Here is a 21,524-nt window from a genome sequence, read left to right on the forward strand (position 1 = left end):
GCTGAAAAACTCGGCTTATACTCGTGTATATACGGTACTTTTTGTTGTTTGCTAGGATAAGTGGGAATATAGCAACCTGATGAAACTGAAGTTTCCGTGGCTCACATTCAAGCTCAAACTGGAAAGCTTGACAGCAAAAAGTAGATCTATAAACCACAAAAAATTAAGAATAATCATTGTGTTAGGATACAATAATCTACATTGTGCTTAAAATTTGGAAGGTAAACTACAGTACCTTTTTTAGCAAAAATCCAGGCTGACAAACTACCATTTTAAAATTAAAAATACAGCAGCCACAGATCCATCCTATTATCTGCCTACATACTGTACCTAGTATAATGTCCAATGGCAATGCTTTATGTCATTAATTCAGCAGCGTTGTTACCCATTATTATTATTATTATTAACATGTATTTATATAGCGCCAACATATTGCGTAGCACTGTAAAGTAAATGTGATTATACAACTAAATCACCATTATGGTTGTATAGGAAAAATACGACAGCGTAATTACTCATTCATGCCAATAAAATTTCAGTATAATACTTTTATAGTGACGTAATTATGATTTTGATTAAATATGTGATGTTGCCAGGGTCAGGTTGGCAAAACATTCAGGTTTAGGAACTTCATGTATCAAATACTTACAATTTACAAAAGCAGACCTATCCATAAAAATAATTAAAATTACCCATAGGTAACTTTTTTTATGTACATTAATAATTTGAATTACAGTTATACAGTAGTTTGTGTTTTTAAAACTAGAAATGTTGACATTTATCAAAAACTGTAGAATAAAATATACACAGCATGCTCCAGAAAAGTGAGTAAGGCCTGATTAGCATCAGGGGTGTGGCCTGATGGCATCTAAAACCAATCCTTTCTTAAATCACAAATTGCTTACTATGCATACACACATTGGACTAAGAAATGAGCCTATATTTGGACTGAGAATCTTTTTAAAAAAATGGGGAAATGGCCTATATTAACAGGAGTGTGAATTAAAAGATTGAGTTAGATTAGATCCAATAATAATATTAGCACGTCAAAGGGATGAGAACTAACATTATTGAAAGCATGGCTAATGTAAGTTGTGAACAAAAATCATGATTGTCTTCGGGATTTTAGCAAGGAACACTGCTCAAGATAAATTTGAATTACTAGGCAAGGAGCACAAGCTGTATTGAGAAATAACAGAATAAGGAAATATCAAAGAGATCCCATAAGAGACAAAATTACATAATTTGAAACTTCAATTTACAGAAATCTCATTAATATAAGTCTTCACAATATTGCTGACAGGCGATACAGGGATCCATTTAAAGTAAAATAATTGAGCCAGGAAAAGATGAAAAATGTAGACATTTATAGTAATGGTTAAAAGCAAAATAAAAAAAAACCCTAAATGAGCACATTTAAACTAAGTGAAACTCATTTATTAGAAACTGCCCCTAAAAAGCATAGGGAGTTAGGAAAACTGATGCCTTAGGATTATATAGCAGAGACTTAGGTGAATCAGTACCCCAACCCCAGGCACTCAGCATCAGCCCTACTACATTCCCACACCACTTGTTAATATGAGAAGCAGAGTTGGACTAGGCTGGTGGGACACCAGGAAAAAACCCGCTAAACCCGCTCTACATGGCGCCTGAAACTGTGTGCTCCCTGACCCCGTGCCCCCATCAGTGTGGGGGGGGGGGGGGTTGGCAGGGGCCCCTGGATGTGTGTGTTCAGGCCCCTGATGCAGCAGCCCCAGTGGACCCCTGATGCAGCAGCCCCTGTGAGCCCAGACCCTCCTCCCTGTCCGATGCTGGTGAGAAGTGTACCTAGTAAAAAATGCTATGCTGTGCATTAGGGATGACCTTCACAGTAACAGGTGGGGCATGGAGGAGGGGTGATTCCGGGGGTGGGGGGACTCACTTTTTTTTAATATAGCGTAAAAATAATGAGAACATATGAAAAACACAGACAAAGCACATCAGCGAAAATGGACAGGGACTGCAAACTCACCGACAAGGATAGGCACTTGAATTAACAGTTAAGTAAATACAATAAAGCCAGAAGCGCCAACAATGCTTTGACTTCAAAATGACCCACCACAACTATACATCTCCACAACTTTGCTCCAGGGACCGCCTCCCACTTCCAAACAAGGGTTCATATTACAATATTACAACATTTGGCAGGTTATGAAAGTTTGAACACACCAAATTACATCAAGTGCCCCAGCTGTCTAGAGTTTACCGCAATATGATTATTGCATTTTATGTTGGGGCATAAACTGCAATAATCATATTGCAGTAAACTCTAGACACCAAAGAATAAACACTGTGCAAAGAAAAACATAATATATTCAATTCAACTTTACAATCTGACCAATATAAATATAATGTGCTGTTCTATTACAATGTTGTACAATATACAAATAGTATAATGTGCTATTCTATTATACCATTGTACAAATATAATAAGAGCTCAATTTATTAAAATCACCAGAAATCATGTCTCTCTACATGCAGGATTTGTGTAAAAGGCAGTTATTTTGTTAGATTTTCTTGGACTGGAATAAGTTATTTGAGTGAGCTCTAATTCATCTTCTAGGAAAGGAAACCCCCTCTATAAGATATATTACATGTAACTGTCAATGAATATCTGACACCTGCTTCAAGAAGACAGAATGAAGAGAAACAGATGCTAAGAGAGGGATGGTGAATTTCATTATGATGAACTTATATTACATTTTTATTTTTGCGATAGTTTAAAAACTGCACATTATGAGCTTCACATAAATGTAACCTATTGTAGGGCTATCATTCTGAAATACTCATATCCAAGGCCAACATGTAAATACATACAACCTAGGTATAAGAAACAGAACACCCGGACCAATGGACCAAATGAATAAATGAAAAAGCCACATTGTTTGGAGAAGCTGAAGGATGTGTTAATTAATTTTAGGTGATAATCACATCATGGAAATTATAAGTTTGGTACATACTTTGCATGTTCATATAATGACAAATAATCACGAGGCTATTGTACAGAACAGGTGCTCCCAGAACATCTTCATACCTCCCAACATTTAAAAAATTAAAAGGGTCAGAAAGCTGTGATTGTTTGGCCACCCCCATATTACAATTTTACAACATTTAGCAGGTTATGAAAGTTTGAACACATCAAATGCAGTTTATTGTCATACCCTACAATCTGACCAATATAAATATAATGTGCTGTTCTATTACAATGTTGTACAATATACAAATAGTATAATGTGCTATTCTATTATACCATTGTACAAATATGCCCTTTCTGATAGTCTCCTACCAGCTTCTGCTATAAAGTGCATACCATGTGTTCAATTATGTCCACAAGAAAAAGCTATCTATAGTGATAATAATTATGTGCCTTGTTCACCACCTGAACCTTTCAATATACATTTCTGGGAGTTTTACTGCAATGTTTTATGTGTTATAACAGTTTTGCTGAGAGAGAATTGCCCTTTAAGCTGCTAGTCCCAGTTCTCCCAAGAGACCTGCTTACCTTAAATAGCTACACTTGTTTCTTTGCTTATCTTAAATTGTTACAAAAGTATCCAAGTGCAGCTGCTGACTGTACTGGGCACTCTGCCAAAAAGCCTCTTATTTTAATTAAGTTTCAGAAACTTTGTATCTTTTTCTCGAGCCAGTGCAGGAGATCAAAGAGAAAGTCAGGACATTTCAGTAAGAAACCGGGACTGCGAGCTGAGTTGTCAAAATTGGGACTGTCCCGCAGAAAACGGGACTGAATATCAGCTTGAAAATCTTAGTTAGCCAATAGAGTTATCACCTTTATACCACCTTTTTGTTATTTTTTAAACATTTAAACAAACAAAAAACTAAAGAATTGTTTGTTACTGATATGGATTATGTTCAGGATAGTAGTCATCAATGTACAGTTGTATTATTATAGAGTAAAAGGAAGTAATTTTAATTTTTTTTAATTATTTGTGTAATGCTAATTTGGGCTATCCAGACACAAAGGAGTTAATGTCCAGCTAGCATGGGTTACATGTGACTCAAACACTGCAGGCTAGGGCCTTCGCTAAATGGAAGATTTCAGGAATGGTGTAGTGCAACTACAACTCTCAGGCTACTGTGCAACAAAACAGGAAAAAATGGGCTCAGGAAGTATAGGGGATTAAAGCCACAGGGGCACATTAATCCTGTGGGTCCCTACATTTGCTTAAAATGGACTTATGGAAAATGTTCTTTCCAAGAAATTGTGTTTTCTGCATAGCTGATTTGAAATAAAAGAGATCCCATATATCAGTAGTAGTAAAAGCTGGATATTGGTTCAGTAACCCCACAGACAGTTACTAAATATTGTAGCATTTTGCAGCAGTGGTGAACCTCACCTCGGCTAGCAGGCTTTCTATTTATGGGTTTGAAGGTATACAAATGTCCAAGCATCACTAATCCAATTCAACGGCAAGAATCTTAAACAAAAGATAATAAAAACATTTTAACTGGCAAATATGTTACTGAAAATACACGATTGTACTTACAGGATCTAATTAAAAAAAGGCATCCAGTTGCACATGTATCTCCTTGCTGTCATGTCCTCAGAGCATGATTAGTGCAAAGCAGGTTAAGGAAGTGATAACGGTGATATACACATGTAACTTTATGCTTTTCTTAATTTAATCCTTTTAATTACAATCATGTTTTCAAGTCTGTGCTAGTAAGTCTGCACTTGTAGCCTTTCTTTTGTTTTAGCTTCTAAAGATTGTCCTGTTTCTCCTATCACTTGTCAAGTCAATATTTATATATTAAGCAGACTGAAATCATTATACACTTTAAAATTAATTCATGTGTGAGCCTTCTCTCAGGTAGGCCAAATAAATATAAAGGTTTGTCCCACAAACAGAGGAATTACATTTGGAAATTGAACCATTCATGAGATCACGTCAGGGAAGATAATCGTTTCACTCCATTTGCTGATTAGGCCAAAATTGGCCATCAATATCTGCACCTTTTAGAAATGTATAATACAGTTATGGGATTCATTATCTGGAAACCTGTTATCCAGAAATTTCTGAATTACGCAAAGGCCATCTTGCATAGACTCAAATTTTATCCAAATAATCCAAATTTTAAAAAGGATGTCCTTTTTCTCGGTAATAATAAAACAGTACAGTGTACCTTGTACTTGACCCAAACTAAGATATTATTAATCCTTATTGGAGGATAAAACCAGCCTATTGGGTTTATTTAGGGCCTGATTTATCAAAATCCAAATTTATTTCAATAAAAAATGTCTGACCAAACTAGAGTCCACGATTGGAGCTCATTAATTATTTAAAAAGCATGATTTAATAGGATCGGGACAATTCTTTTTCCCGAATCACTCAATTTTTTCAAGCTTTTCCCCTACCTATCTCTAGATTTTGCCTTTCTGCCTTCAAACCTGAGCATTCACTGAAATTAGCACAGGTAGATTTAGTTAGCATGCTACTTGCTGAGTAAAAACAGTGACAGACTGGGATATTGCTTCATATTTTAAAGGAGAACTAAATCCTTAACGAAATAAAAACCCTACCCTACAAAGACCTCCCCCCAGCCTAGCTGCTACCCCTGGTAAATATCCCTAACTTTTTTTAACTTACTCCTCGGTGCAGATTCATGAAATCTGAGTTCCATCTTCTTCTTCTTCGGTAAGCTTTGGGTCTTCTTCTGGCTTTCGTCACATGCGCAGTTGTCAAAAACCCAAAGATTGCTCCAACTTCGCATGCGCCGATACGGCACTTGCTTCCAGAGGATTATCAAAGAGAAGAAGATGGCACCTGTGAACTCCCCTAAACAGAATCTGCACCAAGGGCTAAGTAAAAAGCTAGGGCAGTTACCTGGGGTAGCAGCTAGGCTGGGAGGGAGGAGGGACTATGTAGGGTAGGGGGGTATGGTTTTTTTTAATAAGGGGTTGAATTCTCCTTTAAGAGCTCAGCACCACTCTCCCCTCTGCACTCTCTTGTACCCTGTACTTTTTCCATTTGCTTTTTGGCTGCAATCGATGGTGGAGGGGGTTCATAGTGCCTACAGTTCCCCACTAGGAGACATGCCTGGGTCAGCCTGGGGTTTTTTTCCTGGTGTCCTGCCAGCCCAGTCTTACTCTACATGAAAATAACAGTGGCCAGATTTTATCTGCTGATTTATTATTTTTGTAGAATTTTAATACCTAGATGACTTGGCTTATTGGGATGGAAGGATCACTTTTTTGAACAAGTTATCCAATGATGCATTGTGGAGTTGTGTGTGTATGTAAATGTTTTGCGGGCACTATACCGATTTGGGGGGGGGGGCACACATTAACATATTGTCATTAGGCAGTGGAGTAACTATAGACAAAGCAGACCCTGGGGAGGGGCCCAGACTACGGGGTCCATTACCTCTAGAGGCACACTACCAAAAATATGGTCATCTACAGCATCTATTCGCAGGGGGCAGGCACACGTGCGAGGAGGTAGGGGGGAGTGATTGTGTGGATGCCAGACCACTCCAAATGGTTTTCTGAGGGTGGTTTGCTCTGTATTTGAGCCCCTGCCATTTGGCAGATGCTTAAATTATATTTTCTTTTCTGCTGCTTCATACCACATGCTCTGTGCTGCTTTAAGTTACCTGAGATTAGTGACTAACTCACAATATACACACAATATACTATATTCACTATAAATGTCACAATACAAGGCTGAATTGAAATTCTCATTATATTGCAGCTCAGAAATCAGTGCAATTTCATCAGAATGTAATAATCAGCCCTGTAGCATCAGCTTTTAATAATTTTTCATATTCTGCAAGCTCTTGTTACAGAGATTCTGAAACTTTACTCTGGTGCAGTAAGTTTAGTATAAAACATGTATTTGATTTTAGGCTTTTGTTCTCCTTCACTTTTCAAGACTGGGCAATTTAATTAAAATGTCTTTCCTTCTTATGAAATAATTTAACAGTAGCAATATTTATACTGAGCTTTATTTGATCATAGTAACATAGTAACATAGTAAGTAAGGTTGAAAAAAGACACATGTCCATCGAGTTCAACCTTTTTTTTTTTTTTTTTTTTTTTTTTTTTATTAACTACCTATCTGCCAGTTGATCCAGAGGAAGGCAAAAAAACCCATCTGAGGCCTCTCCAATTTGCCTTAGAGGGGGAAAAATTCCTTCCTGACTCCAAAGTGGCAGTCGGACTAGTCCCTGGATCAACTTGGACTATGAGCTATTTCCCATAACCCTGTATTCCCTTACTTGCTAAAAAGCCATCCAAACCCTTCTTAAAGCTATCTAATGTATCAGCCTGTACAACTGATTCAGGGAGAGAATTCCACATCTTCACAGCTCTCACTGTAAAAAACCCCTTCCGAATATTTAGGCGGAACCTCTTTTCTTCTAATCGGAATGGGTGACCTCGTGTCAGCTGGAAAGACCTACTGGTAAATAAAGCATTAGAGAGATTATTATATGATCCCCTTATATATTTATACATAGTCATCATATCACCCCTTAAGCGCCTCTTCTCCAGCGTGAACATCCCCAATTTGGCCAGTCTTTCCTCATAGCTAAGATTTTCAATACCTTTTACCAGCTTAGTTGCCCTTCTCTGTACCCTCTCTAATACAATAATGTCCTGCTTGAGTGATGGAGACCAAAACTGTACGGCATATTCTAGATGGGGCCTTACCAGTGCACTATACAGTGGAAGAATGACCCCCTCCTCCCTTGACTCTATGCCCCTTTTAATACAGCTCAAGACCTTATTTGCCCTTGATGCTGCTGACTGGCATTGCTTGCTACAGCCAAGTTTATCATCTACAAGGACTCCAAGGTCCTTTTCCATAATGGATTTGCCTAGTGCAGTCCCATTAAGGGTATAAGTGGCTTGGATATTTTTACATCCCAGGTGCATGACTTTACATTTATCAACATTGAATCTCATTTGCCACTTAGCTGCCCAGATTGCCAGTTTGTCAAGATCATGTTGCAAGGATGTCACATCCTGGATGGAATTAATTGGGCTGGATAATTTTGTGTCATCTGCAAACACTGATACATTACTTACAACACCCTCCCCATAGTCATTAATGAACAAGTTAAATAAAAGTGGACCCAATACTGAGCCCTGGGGGACCCCACTAAGAACCTTACTCCAAATAGAGAATGTCCCATTAACAACCACCCTCTGTACCCGATCCTGTAGCCAGTTTCCTATCCACGTGCAAACGACTTCATTAAGCCCAACAGACCTTAGTTTAGAAAGCAGTCGTTTGTGGGGCACAGTATCAAACGCTTTGGCAAAATCCAAATAGATCACATCTACTGACCCCCCACGTGTCTGTATTTGTGTCATCATCTTTTAACAATATACCTTTGTTCCTTATTAAACTCAACATTATGAATGTTCCAGAAACTATGTTGAACCAATCAATTAAAAAAATAAACCAACAGACTCTTATGGGCAGATTTATCAAATTGGGAAATTAGAGCTCACCACAGAAAAACTCGCCACTTTCTATTCATTCCTATGGGATTTTTAATGGGCGAATTTGAGTTCACCATTTGATTAAGAAGCTTATAAAAATCTCATAGGAATGAATAGAAAGTGGGTGAATTTTTCTGTAGTGAGTTCTAATCTCACATTCTGCCCCTAAATGTCTAAGAAGGGGCCTTCTTTATTATGGGCGGAAGTGTGCTACAGAATTGTAACTGTATGAACTTAATAAATCAGCCAGGCGCTAGTGGTTCTAAATAACAAACGATGATAACCATTTATTGCAGGAATATAGAACAGGTCTCTCGGAGGACTATACAGTACATGTTAAACTTTACTTATAGTTTGAAATTCCAGAGGTGCTTGCCCAAATTAGGGGCCAGTAATCATTCTGAGGAATGTCCAACCACAAGCATCAGGTGAGTTACAGTAATCCCCAAGTTTGTATACTTGAGTTCCTGTCTTGAGGGTGGCACACCCAATAATCTTATCCTTCTGCTTTCCTTGTAGGAGCATCACGCTTCTCACTAACTTCCCTAATCTTAAAGGGTTAGTTCACCTTTATGTTAACTTTTAGCATTTTTTAGAATGGTCAATTCCAAGAAACTGCTCAATTGGTCTTCATTATTAAATTGTTATCGTTTTTAAACTATTGCCTTTTTCTTCTGACTCTTTCCAGTTTTCAAATGGGGGTCAGTGACCACATCTAAAAAACAATGCTCTGTAAGGCTACAAATGTATTATTATTGCTAATTTTTATTACTGATCTTTCTATTTAGGCCTCTCATATTCTCCTTATTCAAATGAATGGGTAATTTGAATGAAAAGCTAAATAACTAAAAAAAAACACAAATAATAAAAAATGAAAACCAATTGTAAATTGTCTCTGAATATCACTTTCTACATCATACTAGAAGTTAATTTTAGGGTGAACCACCTTTTTAACTCCTAGAGCAAGCCCTCACACTAGCTTCACCTACAGGGCCTACCTTCATCCAGGCTCTAACCATCATCCACCTTTCTGCACAGGTGAAATCCAAAGAGAGAGCAAGTTTAATCTCACATCTGATCCAGACTATTTTGATCTGATATGTAGGTCATAGTTTTGAATCTGATGCAGATTGTGGGTCTTATTTTTCAATGTTTGATAGCATTATACTAGTATGTGTTTTTCTGCACTTATCTTTATATCAGTTAATGTTGAGACATATTGGGTAAAGTCTGTAGAATCAGTAAATACATCTATATTTGCATAAGACATGTTCTTGCGTGTTAGCCATATAGTTTTGCAGCACTGCACACTATTTTATGTATAATATCATTGCCCAGCTTGTCTTATTAACAAAAGTCTCACATTTGGTGTCTGCAGTTTTTTGCTAAATGCAGCAAAAAAGTTGGATGGAAGAGGAGGGAAGGAACAACAAATCCTCCTTCCCTACACCCCTCTTATAACTCTGCCATTAAATGAAACAGTTTTATTAATGAAACTTAGATTAATTGAGCCATATTTCTCTGTTCATGCTGACCTTCAATATAATTACTTTAGGGAAACTAGAGCTGAAGATAAAGCCAATGCAGAAAATTTGGTGAGAAAAAGGAACAAATTAATTTCTAATTTACTGTCTCTTCATTACCAAGAAAATTAACTCCACTCCATTCTGTTAATAATAAGAATGAGCTTTAGTAGAGAATAAAATCACATGATTTTACCAAAAGAGTTACATATGCTCCTGTGTTTATGGTACATTAATAGTGCAGACTTTTCTGGCGCTTATGATTGGCATAAAAAACAAGGGTATATAACCCAGGTTTTTTAGAGATTGGGTGGCACATTTATCAACATTACTTTATTTAGAGGTTTTTCAAACCATTGATAAACTAATTTGCTCTGAAACCACAAATGCTATGTAATTTATTAATATATCTGCATATAAAAAGCATGGACAAAAAAAGAAAAAGCCGAACAATGCAATAAATATGAAAACCTTGAAAACCCTCTAAAAACAATTTAGTTTTTTTTTGCACAATTACTAGTGGAAAAAAACAGAAAACCTCTAAAAGTTCAAATGGCTAAAAACGGTCTAATAGGATCAGAACAGCCATCGACTTCTGTAGGACCTTCAAGTTTTTCAAGTTCTTGAATTTATCAAATTATTCAAATTTTTTATTAAATATGCAAATATGTGAATTTCGTACTATTTCAAGTTTTTACTTAAATTTAAAAAAACTTTTAAATGTACTAATTTGAATTTTGATAAATATGATTTTGTTCAGCTGAACACTTGGGGGTGTACATCTGTGGAGGCATTAGAAAGTGGAGAACTTTCGGAGCTCAAGCCTGCAGAAATTTTTACTTAGAATAAGCCTCCAGTACACAACCAAGGGATTAGTTCAGACTTTTTATGTATAGAATACCCATCTTTTTTATTTTATCAAACATTTGTCTTTGTATACAAATGTACAACAGTATTTGTCAGAGAGCTTGAAACTGCCAATGTCTGACACATTCCTCCCTCTGGAGATAATTCATTATTAACTCAGTATTGATGTCTCTTCAAATATACATGTAAGTTCTAATTAGAATAGATAGAACAATGTTTATGCCATAGATGTCTTCTTCAGCTGGCTTAGCATTTTTGTTTTGAGCGCTGACATTTATTATACAGATTCATGACATTTCTGAAGACACTGTCATCCTTATATGTCTTTCTTATTCTATATATTTAATTCCAGAGATGTCAGGTAGTATTGAAGACCTCTCTCTTGTGCATTGGACCCAGCAGTGGTTGGAGAATGGATCTCTTTTTTTTCATGTATCTCTACGCCGAATGGAGCTAACCTCCAGTAGCACCCCACCATCCATGCAAGAATCCCCGCAGGAACTAGACGAGCAGTTACATGTTCTCCATGTGTCTGTCATGGTGAGTTACCTATAATTCTATAATCTCTTCATCTGCAAAATGTGTTGAAGTAGTAAAGGGATTTATGATATATTGAGAAAAATTATATTAAGAAAGTTATATTTGATATCATCCACAGTTATGAATAAGATATTCATCAATAAGTTAAACTCTTTATAGATTCTGCAGTTTCAAAATACATATCAGAGAAGGAAAAGCAAGGCCTTGTACCTCGCAAAGCATTTGATGCCTGCCAAGGGTAAATCTATAAGAAGTAAATATATGCTATAGCCCAAGTACACAGCATTTTGCTGTACAGTACATCAGCAGAACATTTATTGAGTAGATGTCAAATTTCAAAACACAGTGTTATGGCTTTTGAACTTAATCAGAAATGGAGATTACAGTGCTGATCTTTGGAAAGTGGTCAGAAATTTACTACTTGGTCCCCAGTTAGTACTGACAATGAAATAGAAAAACTCTGTGATTGAAGATCTATATCCTTACTTGAAAAATGTCTGACCTAACACCATGAATGAGTAAACTGAGAGGATGAAAAATACTTATAAATCTGCAAAAATACATTGAGTACATGCAGAAATGTTTTATTGGCTTTTTTTTTTTTTTTAGTTTGGGAAGAATGAACTGAAAACTGGAATTTCAACAGTTGTATATTGTCTATTGTATAGGTCCAATACAACTTTATCTAACTAGGTTTTTTTTTTTTACTAAAGGTTGTAACTTTCTGTTCCCCATTTCTAATACAAGTATGAGACCTATTATGCAGAATGCTCAGGAACCTGTTGCTTTCCGGATAAGGGGTTTTTCTGTAATTTGGATTTCCATATCTTGTCTACGAAAAAATAATATAAACATCAAATAAACCCAATAGGATTGCTCAATAAGGATTAATTATATCTTAGTTGGAATACAATGTGCTGAGTCTATGGGAAATAGCCTTGCCAGTAATTTACAGCTTTCTGGATAACTGGTTTCCAGATAACCAATCCCATACCTCTACTTGCTTAGGATCTTTTAGCAGTCTGTTTAACCATGTACTTAAGAAACATTACATACTTCCCAATTATGGGCCAGATTCAATTCAGTGAGAAAAAGGTTTATCAAGACAAGATTCAATTTGAGATGCAATTTGACATTGTTTATAATGTAAAAACTCTATTGAAGAGTATGGGAAAAAACTGAAACTGAATTGAATTTAATCTTGCCCATGAGTTTTTACATAGTAAACAGTGAGATAACTCACTTATTTGAATCTGGCCCTATATGTGATACTGACTATGAAGATTTTCATTCATCCAGGTCATCGTATATCTAGTATAGGTCAATCTAAAAACAACTGGACTTGCTGAGTAATCAATGAAGACGTTTCACTACTCATCCGATCAGCTTCTTCAGTTCAATTGACTGGTGTGGGAAGTTTTCAGCATATAAATTCTTCCACTAATCCATTTACAATGGCATTGCAACTCTTCAAAGAGTTGACATCTGAAGAAATTCACAGAGGTGTAGATTCTGTGTAGTTACTGTGATAGGATTATCCAATGTGTCATGCAACTCCTAGAACTCCTAAGACACCACCTGACTGCTACATACAATGCGGTTCTAACATCTGTACCATGGCGGATTCAGAACACTTCACACATCCATTCATGCAACTAACACCTCTTTCTAGGAGTTGCATGACACATTGGATAATCCTATCACAGTAACTACACAGAATCTACACCTCTGTGAATTTCTTCAACTGTCACCTCTTTGAAGAGTTACAATGCCATTGTAAATGGATTATTGGAAGACTTTATATGCCGAAAATTTTCCACACCAGTCAGTTGAACTGAAGAAGCTGCTCGGATGAGTAGTGAAACGTCTTCATTGATTACTCAGCAAGTCCAGTTGTTTTTAGATTGACCTATACTAGATATATATGTGATACTGCTTCCAACACGCTTCATGTACTCACTACACTGTACTGATGCTGTGCGTCACCTTTTTTTGTTTTCTTTATGGCTGCAGAGATTTATTTTATTTAACAGAGAGAGCAATACGCTATCATATAAATCTAAAAAACATTCTATTAGTGGTACCAAAAACAAAAAAATGTAATTTGGCTGCTGACTGGAAAAAGCAACTAAAAGCAAAGAAATCAACAGAAAAGTAAAAGTATTTGTTATTAACTGTTATTTTAAAGTAAGGTTTGTATATTTAAGTACTGTGGTTTTATTTTTATAGTTTTTTCCCTGTCTTGGGTGCTAAATAGCAAAGTTTGAGATGGCCGCTTTTTAAAAGAGCTCAGTGTAAATATATTCAATAGACCAAACTGCTCAACATGTTGATATAGGCTCTCTGCACAGAGTCGCCATTACGCTACAAGACATCTGGGTCCTACTGCTAATATAACACAAAGATCAAATAGGGCTAAACTAAAAGAACTTAAAAAACTAACGGAACAACATCAAAATGAGGCTGAGGCAGATTCACAACAATACCAGGGTTACATTCCAATGCCTAATACAGAGGATCTGGTACTAATCCTCTGCCCCTTACATGATCAAAAATTAGCCTCTATTAAGGAATCCATAACAGAGGTACTACAGCAAGTGACTAATCATTCACAACGTTTAACAGATCGTATTTCATCACTAGAAAATGATCTCGACAAAGCCCAAAATACCATTGATATGCAACAAAAAGAAATTACCATCTTGGCAGATAAAATGGAAGTTCTTGAAAACCGCAGCAGAAGGAATAACCCGAGACTCATAGGGATTGCTGAAACAATCAAAGGAAAAGATTTGGAAGATGTTTTGACAAAATGGCTTCCACAAGCTCTCCAATTGCCTCTCTCGCATCACCATACCAGATTGAACAATATCACAGGATTGGCCCACGAATCTACAAATCGACCAAGACAAGTAATTTTTGAATACTCAATTTTGCAGACAAATATAAAATCATAGAAGCTTACAGAAAGACAAAGGAGCTGCAATATAAAGGACATAAACTTGCACTTTTTCAGGATTACTCTGCATCGGTTTCTGCAAAGAAACCTCTTTGCAGAAACCGATGCAGAGTAATCCTGAAAAAGTGTTCTCACCAATATGTAAAACGCTATACTCAGCTGGATAAAAATTCTCATTATTATATCCGGCAAAACTGAAAGTTATCAACAAGACTGATGGCAAACCACAATTCTTCAAAAGAGCTGAACAAAGCGCTGAACTACATTAAAAGCAGTCAGGATACCCAGGATCAAGATTCCCAGGAGGGTTGACTTTTTACATTGGACACAGCAATTATTTCTTACATAGTTCTGAAATACTACTTGATGGCTGAAGTAGGATTCCTTCATACATAGATCTCCTTTCACTACAGGACAGTATCTCCTGGATCTCCTTAATTGAAATACAGTTACTCTTGTTTCGCAGACTAACTTCAGAGGACAACTTTATATTGAACTTTGCTTTACAGCTTCAATATGAGAACTATGGAATCAGGAAAGATGGGTGGATCTAAACCCTACAAAAAGTGACTATAAAGGAAGTAATCCGCATTTCACATGATATAAAAATCTGAATTATGTAGAAATGTTCTCTCCTTTTCCTTTTCTCTCTCTTTTTCTTGAAAAATATGACACTATGTCATTATAGTTCAGATAATCTATTGAATCTGGTTAAACTTTCACAGTTAAGATGCTATAAATGTCTTCAATATAGAGAATTATATCTCTGTCTCTCTCTCTCTCTCTTTTTCTTGAAAAGTATAACACTACGTTACACCGGTTAAATTTTTCTTGAATTTTCTTTCACTAATTGAATTACAGCGAGCTTACGGGTGTGGCTTGTTGGTGACAGCTGCAAAGGCTGCCACGCTACTTTTGAGTTATGCATAATTTTCATTTATTATATTTCTATGTTATGTTATGGTTTTTGGAGGAGGAATTTTGTTTAAACAAAGGATATTTCCATACAATCTCAATCTATCCTGGATTCTGGACTGCTCGCTGGGACAGTCAGGCTGGGAAAAATCTCAAAAATATGACACGTGCACATTGTAAGAAAGGAATAGGTTAGGATACCATGTCTCTTGCAAATGATGGCATAGATAATTCAGATAAATATCTAGAAACCATGACAATTATCTCATGGAACACTGGGGGCTTAAAGGACCAGTAACATCAAAAATTTTTTTAAAAGAATTCGTTAGAATACAACGAAAAAAAACACCAAGAGAAATAAAATCTTAAAATAGCAAAGCTTTTATTATGAAATAACTTACAGAAATTCTGCTTCCGTTCCTCTACAAAAAAGGCGACACGGCGACCAACTATACTGCGGCGCTCGATTTCTCCTCCCTGGCTATTCTAGTGACAGTGTTTCCTCTGCCCCCATCTCCTTTTGCAGCTCTCGGTGCCGATACCCCTTCCTGCGCTGCGATATCAGTCGGCAGCTGTGAGTGTTGCAAAGAAACAGGACTTCTTCGCCAGCCTGGATGAGACCCTATTGGCCCGAGCAGAAGCATTCGCTGCAGTTGACATTGCCGTGTCCCAAGGCAAGAGCCATCCCTTCAAGCCAGATGCCACGTACCATACTATGAACAGCGTGCCATGCTCCTCCAACACCACCGTGCCACTCGGACATCACCAGCACCATCGGGTGCTAGAGCCCGGGGACCTCCTGGAACACGTCACCTCCCCGTCCCTAGCATTGATGGCCAGTACCGGACATGAAGGAGTCAGCGGCGGCGAAGGAGGTGGAGGGGCAGGAGTTGGTGGCGGAGGCTTGATCTCTACCTCGGCAGATCCGCACAGCCACATGCACGGACTGAGTCACCTGTCCCACCAGGCAGCCATGAACATGACCTCTGCCCTTCAGCACCCTGGACTGTCACCCCTAGTTTGCTCCTCCGCTACTTGAATCGCTCAGCAAAGGCTTCCAACTCACGCGGGTCAGTCTCTGAGTCGCAGACACCAAGCCTGCCGAAGCCACCTGCCCCCCATTGCAGTGATGAGTGGCGACCATGCTAGGGACAGGGAGGTGACATGTTCCAGGAGGTCCCCGGGCTAAAGCACATGATGTTGGTGATGGTGAGGGCCGAGTGGCACAGTGGTGCTATTCTACTTCAGTTTGCTCCGCAAGATCCGTTCCAGGACTGTACGTAAAGGGAGTCTTGTGTGTCTGTGACTCAGAGACTGACCCGCGCGAGTTGGAAGCCTTCGCTGAGCGATTCAAGCAGCGGAGGAGCAAACTAGGGGTGACAGTCCAGGGTGCTGAAGGGCAGAGGTCATGTTCATGGCTGCCTGGTGGGACAGGTGACTCAGTCCGTGCATGTGGCTGTGCGGATCTGCCGAGGTAGAGATCAAGCCTCCGCCACCAACTCCTGCCTCTCCACCTCCTTCGCCGCCGCTGACTCCTTCATGTCCGGTACTGGCCATCAATGCTAGGGACGGGGAGGTGACGTGTTCCAGGAGGTCCCCGGGCTCTAGCACCCGATGGTGCTGGTGATGTCCGAGTGGCACGGTGGTGTTGGAGGAGCATGGCACGCTGTTCATAGTATGGTACGTGGCATCTGGCTTGAAGGGATGGCTCTTGCCTTGGGACACGGCGATGTCAACTGCAGCGAATGCTTCTGCTCGGGCTAATAGGGTCTCATCCAGGCTGGCGAAGAAGTCCTGTTTCTTTGCAACACTCACAGCTGCCGACTGATATCGCATCGCAGGAAGGGGTATCGGCACCGAGAGCTGCAAAAGGAGATGGGGGCAGAGGAAACACTGTCACTAGAATAGCCAGGGAGGAGAAATCGAGCGCCACAGTATAGATGGTCGCCGTGTCGCCTTTTTTGTAGAGGAGCGGAAGCAGAATTTCTGTAAGTTATTTCATAATAAAAGCTTTGCTATTTTAAGATTTTATTTCTCTTGGTGTTTTTTTTCGTTGTATTCTAACGAATTCTTTTAAAAATTTTTTGATGTTACTGGTCCTTTAAACATTCCAATTAAGAGACGTAAAGTTGTGGATTATCTCAAAAGAGAAAGGGTACACATAGCCTTCTTACAGGAAACTCATTGGCGCCAACAAGACACTTTCTCTATGAAAGATAAATGGATTACCTCCATCACTACTGCATCTTATAAATCAAAATCTAGAGGGATAGCGATTGTACTAAGTGACACTTTACATAGTAAGATTGGAAAAGTTTATAAGGATAAAATGGGCAGATATTTAATGATGGATTTAGATATTTATGGGCCTTTTTATACTTTGGTAAATGTTTATGCTCCGAACACTGATAAAGTTTTCTTTTCAGAACTGCTTCAATGGCTTGACTCCTGGGGGGCATCAAAACTGATTCTAGGTGGCGACTTAAATATGGTGAACGATCCATACTGGATAAATCAGATACCTCCTCTACATACATACTGAGAAGAAGCAAACCACTACACACGCTTTGTAACCACCTTTAATTACAAGACGTGTATAGATATCTATTTCCAGGTAATAGAGACTATACCGTTTACTCGGTAGTTTATAATACACACTCGAGAATAGACTATATTTTTCTATCAATTCATCACTTAACCTCAATTGAAGACTCTAGTATAGGTAATATTGACATTTCAGATAACGTTCCTATGAAATTGATATTAATATTGTCAAATCCACAACCATATTCACTTAATTGGAGATTTCCAGCATACCTATTTCAAAATGAAGATTTCAGAAACTATCTTAAACAACATTGGGCAAACTATATTAATGATAATTTAGTATATTGGGAAGACAAACATCTACTATGGGCCGCAGCCAAGCCAGTGATACGAGGTCACATAATATCTTATTTGATTAAGCGAAAAAACTATTTGATGGCAGATATAATGTACTACAAAAAGAACTTACCCGTGCATATAAAGCATTTAAACTTACCAACTCACAAACAGCTAAAGAAAAATACACAAAAACAAAAGCTCGTTTTAATACTATATTGACGGAACAAATGCAACATAAATTGAGTCATACAGCAAACAAATACTACCGCTGGGGCAATAAATCGGGGAAACTATTAGCAAACATTGTTAAGAGACAACAGACCAATACATTTATTCAGAAGCTAAAAACACCTAAGGGATGGGCTAGTGATACATCAGATAAAGCACAGATAATGACAACACATTTCAAAACACTTTATCAACAAGCTCCTGATTCTCCGGGAAACGGTTTCAGATTTCTTCAGGAAGCTCATCTGAACAAACTTACGGTCCAGGATAGGGAGATTCTTGATGCACCTGTAACAGAAACAGAAGTTTCCACGACCATTGGCAAATGTAAAAATGGGAAATCGCTTGGCCCGGATGGATTAGGAGCGGAATTTTACAAACTATTGCTTCCAGAAACAACCCCACTATTAACCACCCTATTTAATGATATATTACAAGGAAACCCACTGTGGGATAAGGCGGCAGATGCTAGAATCATTCTATTACATAAGGAAGGCAAGGACCCCACAGACCCATCCTCATATAGACCGATATCCTTACTTAATCAGGACTTAAAAGTTTTGACTAAAATAATTACAAAAACAGATTGCAAAGAATTCTACCTTCTATCATCATAACATAGAGAAAAGAAAACAAGGGATGCTGATTAACCTAGACGCAGACAAAGCTTTTGATCTCGTACACCCATATACGATGACTTATAAAATTTCAACATTATGGAATTCATATGTTAAATCTTTTTAAATCCTTATACAATTCACCACAATCTTTTCTTATGGTGAATGGTTATAATTCTGAAACTTTCACTATACAGCAAGGGACGTGGGGTGTCCTCTCTCGCCTTTGTTATTTAATATAGCTTTAGATCCCTTAATAAACTATCTCCTTCGAAATAAGATATATGACGGTATCCCACTTGGACACACAAGACATAAGATAGCGGCGTTTGCTGATGACATTTTATTATTTATAAATGACCCTCAAAAGGAACTGCCTACAATAATAGACACCATACAAACCTTCAGTACATTTGCGGGATTCCGCATTAACTTAAATAAATCAGAAGTATTAGACTTGGGAGATGGGGGGAAAACAAATAGAAACATTACTCTTCCTTTAAAGAAAAAGCAATCTTTTATCACTTACCTGGGAATCAAATTGCTAAAAAAGCATACAGATATATATTCGCTAAATATTCGACAGACCATAGACTCCATGCAACAAGAACTTCAAAAATGGGAATCTTTAAATCTTAAATTTTTGGGTAGAATCCATCTAATAAAAATGATCCTTTTTCCTAAATTGCTTTATCAATTGCAGATGTTACCATATTCTATTAAATCCTCAGATTACTGTATAAAAGATTGCTTAAATCCTTTCGTACATTTATCTGGAACCGGAAAAGACCAAGAATAAGACTGTCTAACAAAAGATCTGGGAGGGGTCAATTTTCCGAACATAAAAGAATACAATGCAGCAGCATTATTACGGTTTGCAGGAGATTGGTTACATGATAGAAACATATTCACTTCTACAGAGCTTGATCAGTTTTTAACGGGAGGCTTTTCATTTCGGTAAGGCATAGATTTAAGTTATCATCCAAGTATTCCATTTATCTCACATGGCTTGGGAATTTCCAATTGGCAAAAAAAAAATAAGACACTACTTGATAATTCTATAATATTAACCAAAGAAGAGATGACCCAGAAATTCTCATTTCTAGCTGATGATCATATGCGCCTTATTCAAATCATTCACTTTACTACTAAAATTATACAGAAACTATCACAAACAGATAAAAAAAAAATCCAATAAATACATTATGGCCCAAACACAACTCGGTCAAAACCATTTCTCAAATTTATCGAACAATTAGAACTACATTACAAACTGGAAAATCCAACATCTTTTTGAATAAATGGACCTCAGCAATCCTGTCAATTGACTCCTCCAAAATACTTCAATATCATGCAAAAACTATGAAAACTTTATCTGCCAGCAAATACCAAGAGATGTCATTACAAATCTTACATCATTCCTATCTAATACCATTAGACATCATATAGGTACTTTAAACTCGGATAGATGTCTAAAATGTCAGCAACCTCAGGCTGACCTCGTACATTGTCTCTGGCTTTGTCCTAATATTCAAATATTCTGGGGAGAGCTTCAGGAATACTGGAAATCTCTAACACAACAAACAAATTCCTTTACGTTAGCATGGACAATTTTTGGAAAACCGTATCCACATCTAACCTTAAAAAGGTCTGAAAGACAATTAGCAGAAAGATTAATGGCAGCTTCTAGGAAAACTATTTTATACCATTGGCTCTCAACATCCCTACCCCCTATATCACTGGTCAAACAAAAACTCCACCATATTTTCCATATGGATTGGTTGGAATCTACTATAAATAAAGAACAACACACATTTTTATGGATGAATTATATAGCTACACTCCCTACACATACTTAATATCTCACTATCTATGCATTCAGACAAACAACTTGGTATGACACGGAAGCATTGCTTAACAATACCTTATTACAAGAAGCAGATCAATACATCCAAAACTTAAGTCATCCACAAGAACGGAATCTACGATTGACCCCCAGGAGTCACCAAATAAGCTGGCTGCTACATACCAATGGCCATAAATTGTGGAAATGGACATATTGCCTAATATGATCTTATTCCTATGTGATATTGACGCTGAAAGTATGGTTAGAAATATTTAGGCAACGGCAAAAGAAAGTAACTGAGTATGGAATGTATTATGTGTTTATTTTTGCCTCCAAATATTCCTTTGTTTGTATAATTTTCTATACATTATTGTAAAAAAATGTATAAAAACATGTTTAAAAAAAAAAAAGTTTGGTGTGCTGTTGTGCTTACAGCAAGTTGGCACAACCTGCTTTACTTTGCATTTAGTTTTCCCTCAGTTTTAGGTAGGTGCTTTGTAAGTGGAGTTACAAACACATGAGTTTCAAACTAAAGGAGGTTCAACCTAGGTCAATTGTTTGTTCTAAACTCAAATTTTTTTGTATTCCTGTTTTGATCTGTAACTAGGAAAATGAATGCTAGCAAGGTTGAAGGTCT

At 37.5% G+C, this 21,524-nt stretch overlaps 1 protein-coding gene across 2 annotated transcripts in view; it reads left to right on the plus strand.

Annotated features, from left to right (window-relative positions):
* The window catches only part of LOC108698296 (astrotactin-2-like), a 1,031,088-nt gene that overhangs the window by 20,399 nt on the left and 989,165 nt on the right, over nt 1-21,524 (plus strand). For both annotated transcript variants that reach the window (XM_018229686.2, XM_041572527.1), the window contains exon 2: nt 11,249-11,436. In XM_018229686.2, the coding sequence (XP_018085175.2) occupies nt 11,249-11,436 (188 nt within the window). The remainder of the gene's footprint in view (nt 1-11,248; nt 11,437-21,524) is intronic.

Source organism: Xenopus laevis, chromosome 8L, assembly GCF_017654675.1.
Source record: "Xenopus laevis strain J_2021 chromosome 8L, Xenopus_laevis_v10.1, whole genome shotgun sequence".
NCBI lineage: Eukaryota > Metazoa > Chordata > Amphibia > Anura > Pipidae > Xenopus > Xenopus laevis.